General features: G+C 45.8%; 1 protein-coding gene across 1 annotated transcript; it reads right to left on the bottom strand.

Annotated features, from left to right (window-relative positions):
• Nucleotides 1-931: 931 nt before the first annotated feature.
• On the bottom strand, nt 932-5,540 carry LOC135566515 (nuclear distribution protein nudE homolog 1-like; the record flags this gene model as incomplete). Its single annotated transcript, XM_065014210.1, has 5 exons — nt 5,509-5,540; nt 5,052-5,188; nt 4,004-4,252; nt 3,814-3,899; nt 932-1,082 (listed from the first exon to the last, which is right to left on the bottom strand). Coding segments are annotated over exons 2-5 (613 nt in total), but the record flags the coding sequence as incomplete, so codon positions are not given.
• Nucleotides 5,541-5,954: the final 414 nt, after the last annotated feature.

Here is a 5,954-nt window from a genome sequence, read left to right as displayed (position 1 = left end):
TTATTCAGCCATGCTGGTCATTTATGAACATTTGAACATCTTGGCCACGTTCTGTTATAATCTCCACCCGGCACAGCCAGAAGAGGACTGGCCACCCCACATATGCTCTCTCTAATTCTCTCTTTCTTTCTCTCTCTCTCGGAGGACCTGAGCCCTAGGACCGTGCCCCAGGACTACCTGACATGATGACTCCTTGCTGTCCCCAGTCCACCTGACTGTGCTGCTGCTCCAGTTTCAACTGTTCTGCCTTATTATTATTCGACCATGCTGGTCATTTATGAACATTTGAACATCTTGGTCATGTTCTGTTATAATCTCTACCCGGCACAGCCAGAAGAGGACTGGCCACCCCACATAGCCTGGTTCCTCTCTAGGTTTCTTCCTAGGTTTTGGCCTTTCTAGGGAGTTTTTCCTAGCCACCGTGCTTTTACACCTGCATTGTTTGCTGTTTGGGGTTTTAGGCTGGGTTTCTGTACAGCACTTTGAGATATCAGCTGATGTACGAAGGGCTATATAAATAAATTTGATTTGATTTGATAAGGCTCATCATCGTTCATTAATATCATGTAGACTACCGAATCAGCTTTATATTTGTTCATTAGGCTAGCGCTAATGCTACGACACGTGGGATATTTTTTAATTTTTATGTTTTGGTCTTCAGTGTCCATTTTATTCTCTGATACGTCGTGTGCTGGGCTGTCAGGTTCCAGTTTAATGTAATGCAAACTACACAGATCAGCATGTAGATCCCTGACAGAGGAAATGTCTGTTTACTTGATTCAATTGTAGATAGCCTATGAAATTGTCAAGTCATTGGTTGAGTAACAAATGGCACTCCCTATTCCCTAGCACACTACTATTCACCAGGGCCTAGGGATTAGGGGTACCATTTCAGATGCAGTCGAGAGCTAGCTATAGTTGAACCCCTCACCCTTCTCGTAGAGTCCGTTGGTGGTGGACGGTGTGTCAGAGAAGAAGTGCCTTCTGGATGGGTGGCGCCCCTGTCCTCCAGAGAGGGTACTGCGACCAGGAGACTGTTCATAGACAAACTCCCTACAGGACGCTAGTTTAGACTCCAGGTTCTGAAACCACAGGCACGGATGGATGCAGGCCGCAGGGCACACACACAGTTATGTTAAGTGTTTGTGATGTCGTGATCAGAGGGGAAGACAGAACAGTCGTGATCAGAGGGGGAAGACAGAACAGTGTTGTGATATACATGAATGTGTTGTGATCAGAGGGGGAAGACAGAACAGTGTTGTGGTCAGAGAGGAAGATGGAGAGAACAGAACAGTCAGCAGACTTCCTGTTACAGCTGTACGACTTACAGGAAACAGATGTTAAATCCGCAGACAGAACCCCTGCCCTACCTGTATGAGGTAGTAGAGCAGGGGTTCAACCTTTATTCTCAAGTGCCCCTTTCTTAATGTCACTTGAATTGAATATAGGCTATTCAATAAACACCAGCTTGATGTTGGTTTAATCTGAACATATTTGTTTTGAAGCTCATTTCAAGTCATTCTACATAGTTTAACAAAACTTAGGAGGCTATTTAATGATAATAATAGATTTAGAAAAATAAAGTCTAGACCTGATATCCCCAAACTATGTAGAATGACTTGAAATGAGCTTCAAAACAACAACAATGTTTAATTAGAACAATGTTTTATTGGAATTATTTATATCAACCCTCAATTTAATTATGCATACTCTTTTAAAGAAAGTGATTAGATCAATTGATAGCGACAGTCACATTGTATCAGATGACTTCCCTACCACAAAAGTCCAATTTCTCTGACTCCTCCACTTTAGAAGGTCGTAGGTCAGCTTCTGAATGTCATAGCAACAAACCAATATATGCCCATGTACATCAGCACGTCTTCCTCTGCCATTTTACCTCTTGCTGCAGCCTAAAGCGTTTGACCGCGTGCTGCTAGCCTAAAGCGTTTGACCGCGTGCTGCTAGCCTAAAGCGTTTGACCGCGTGCTGCTAGCCTAAAGCGTTTGACCGCGTGCTGCCAGCCTAAAGCGTTTGACCGCGTGCTGCTAGCCTAAAGCGTTTGACCGCGTGCTGCTAGCCTAAAGCGTTTGACGTGCTGCGCCTAAAGCTGTTGCATTGTTGCCCTAAAGCATTGTTGCTGGCCTAAAGCATTGTGCTGCATTGTTGCTAGCCTAAAGCATTGTACTGCATTGTTGCTAGCCTAAAGCATTGCTAGCATTGTTGCTAGCCTAAAGCATTATTGCTAGCCTAAAGCATTTTACTGCATTGTTGCTAGCCTAAAACTGCATTAAAGCGTTTACTGCATTGTTGCTAGCCTAAGCGTTTACTGCATTGTTGCTTAAAAAGCGTTTTACTGCATTGTTGCTAGCCTAAAGCGTTTTACTGCATTGTTGCTAGCCTAAAGCGTTTACTGCATTGTTGCTAGCCTAAAGCGTTTTACTGCATTGTTGCTAGCCTGACATTTTACTGCATTGTGGCCTGCGTTTACTGCATTGTTGCTGGCCTAAAGCGTTTACTGCATTGTTGCTAGCCATTTTACTGCATTGTTGCTAGCTAAAGCATTTACTGCATTGTTGCTAGCCTAAAGCGTTTTACTGCATTATTTGCTAGCCTAAAATTATACTGTTTTAGCCTAAAGCATTGTACTGCATTGTTGCAGCCTAAAGCGTTTACTGCATTGTTGCTAGCCTAAAGCATTTTACTGCATTATTTGCTAGCCTAAAGCATTGTTTTAGCGTTTACTGCATTGTTGCTAGCCTAAAGCGTTTTCATTGTTGCTAGCCTAAAGCATTTTACTGCATTGTTGCTAGCCTAAAACATTTTACTGCATTGTTGCTAGCCTAAAGCATTTTACTGTTTGCTACTAAAGCATTTTGCATTGTTGCTAGCCTAAAGCATTTTACTGCATTGTTGCTAGCCTAAAGCATTTACTGCATTGTTGCTAGCCTAAAGCATTTTACGCATTTTTAGCGTATGCTACTGCATTGTTTAGCCTAAAGCGTTAATGCTGCATTGTTGCTAGCCTAATTGTACTGCATTGTTGTTTTACTGCATTGTTGCTAGCCTAAAAGCGTTTTACTGCGTTGTTGCTGGCCTAAAGCGTTTTACTGCATTATTGCTAAAGCGTTTTACTGCATTGTTGCTAGCCTAAAGCGTTTTACTGCATTGTTGCTAGCCTAAAGCGTTTACTGCATTGTTGCATAAGCGTTTTAGCTAGCCTCTGTATTATTGCTAAACGTTTTAAATCACTGCATTATTGCTAGCCTAAAGCATTTACTGCACTAGTAAAAAGAAACTGCATTGTTGCTAGTAATAATTGTTGCTAGCCTACTGCCTAGCCAAGCGTTAAATTGTTGCTAGCCTAAAGCGTTTACTGCATTGTCCTGCATTATTTGCGCCCCTGCATTGTTGCACCTAAAACATTGTTGCTAGCCTGCATTTACTGCACTAACCAAAAGCGTTTTACTGCATTGTTGCTAGCCTAAAGCGTTTTACTGCATTGTTGCTAGCCTAAAGCGTTTTACTGCATTATTGCTAGCCCTAAAGCGTTTTACTGCATTGTTGCTAGCCTAAAGCGTTTTACTGCATTGTGCTAGCCTAAGCGTTGCGGATTTATGCATAATTTTGATCTGTATAAACAAATCACAAACTGTAAAAAGAAAATAGTAATAATTACCCCTCAAATAAAAGAAAGTCCGCCCCCACAAACATTCACCCATATGGGGCCCCCTAGGTTGAGAACCCCTGGTGTAGTGTGTATGTGTATTAATTAGAAGACAATCACCCCATCATTTTTAATGAACGTCATCTTACCCCGACTTTCCTCAGCAGTTCTCCTACGATGTTGAGAGCTGAGATACGTGTCGACGTGGTGAGAGGAGCACCCGATAGGCCATCGCCTGAACACACAATAATAATAAAAGAGTTTTACATCTCCTGGTGTGATCCGGGAATTTAATGAGTACACACATTTTACACATGAACACACACACGGGGCACTCACCTCTGCTGTAAGAGGGTGGGGGGGTGGTGAAGGGGCTTGCTGAGGGGTGGGGGGTCTGGAGGGCGTGGAGAGGAGGGATGGAGGAGAGCAGGAGGAGGGGCGGTATGGAGGGATGAGGCGGTCGTGTTGATGAATGGGAGGTATGGAGGGATGTTTTGTCCTCAGTCTTGTCTGAGGAAGAGTCTTTGGTGACAGCGAAGGACGGTCGTCTTTCCTGCTTCTGTTGGACAGCCAACTCCTGTCTTAGATCTAAGACACACACAGAGAGACAGTAAGAACGCCTGTCCCTTTAAGAGTGACTGATGATGTCATAGCTAGCACAGCTCTGAGGGATCATTCCATCCCTGGTTCAGCCCCCTGCGCCTGTGGAGGTAACCAGGCCAACAGTTAACCAGGCCAACGGGACCACCAGTTAACCAGGCCAACAGTTAACCAGGCCAACGGGACCACCAGTTAACCAGGCCAACAGGTAACCAGGACAGGACCATTAATTCATAACACAGAGACACATGAACACTGTCCCAGCCTGATGTCTCAGCCTGCAGCACAAGACCCACACCGCCTTATATCCTCTTACACCTACAGTTTTATATAGAGCCATAGCTGAATGGAACTCTTTACCAATCCATATATCTCACAGGAAAAAGAAAGTAAAGACCACGTGACCCGACAGGAAATAGTAAAGACCACGTGACCCGACAGGAAAGACCACGTGACCCGACAGGAAATAGTAAAGACCACGTGACCCGACAGGAAAGACCACGTGACCCGACAGGAAATAGTAAAGACCACGTGACCCGACAGGAAATAGTACAGACCATGTGACCCGACAGGAAATAGTACAGACCATGTGACCCGACAGGAAATAGAAAGTATCAGCTGCATGTTAAATGTGTTTCCTGTCAGGTATTTTAATTGTCTGTATTGTCTACTAGTTAAATGTTTGTAAAGTCTTAATTTGTAATGTCTTATTAAATTGGTGTTGGACCCCAGGAAGATTAGCTAACATGACGGCGTCGGCTCATGGGGATCCTGATCCTAGACACACCTCTGGCTTCATCCTTCAGTCTCTGAACGGACTCCAGTAGGTTCTCCTTCTCATCCAGCTCGCTCTCCAGGAAGGCATTCCTCTCTATCACGTGGTTCATCCTCTGTTCAAAGTCCTCCAGAGACATGATGGTCGCCCTGATGGAGGGGTGACAGAGAGGAGGAAAAGGTTTAGGTAGAGTTAGTGTACATCATTAAGAACCATTCTCTATGTAAGAATCCTGCCAGTGAGATGGTGCAGGGAGCACAGAGAGAAAAAGAGAGGTGCTTATGATATAGGGGGCCTCTCCAGGTCATCATTAGCCCCCCCCCCCCCTCTTACCAGGTCATTGTTAGCCTGCTCCAGTTACACACCACCCCCCTCCCTCCCTCCCTCCTCTTACCTCTTGGACCTCTCCAGGTCATCGTTAGCCTGCTCCAGTTACACACCACCCCCCTCCCTCCCTCCCTCCTCTTACCTCTTGGATCTCTCCAGGTCATCGTTAGCCTGCTCCAGTTACACACCACCCCCTCCCTCCCCCTCCTCCCTCCCTCCTCTTACCTCTTGGATCTCTCCAGGTCATCGTTAGCCTGCTCCAGTTACACACCACCCACCTCCCGCCCTCCTCTTGGATCTCTCCAGGTCATCGTTAGCCTGCTCCAGTTACACACCACCCACCTCCCGCCCTCCTCTTGGATCTCTCCAGGTCATCGTTAGCCTGCTCCAGTTACACACCACCCACCTCCCGCCCTCCTCTTGGATCTCTCCAGGTCATCGTTAGCCTGCTCCAGTTACACACCACCCCCTCCCTCCCTCCTCTTACCTCTTGGATCTCTCCAGGTCATCGTTAGCCTGCTCCAGTTACACACCACCCCCCTCCCTCCCTCCTCTTACCTCTTGGATCTCTCCAGGTCATCGTTAGCC

This window comes from Oncorhynchus nerka, unplaced genomic scaffold, assembly GCF_034236695.1.
Source record: "Oncorhynchus nerka isolate Pitt River unplaced genomic scaffold, Oner_Uvic_2.0 unplaced_scaffold_4596, whole genome shotgun sequence".
Taxonomy (NCBI): domain Eukaryota; kingdom Metazoa; phylum Chordata; class Actinopteri; order Salmoniformes; family Salmonidae; genus Oncorhynchus; species Oncorhynchus nerka.
This window is presented reverse-complemented; position numbering and strand designations above follow the sequence as displayed.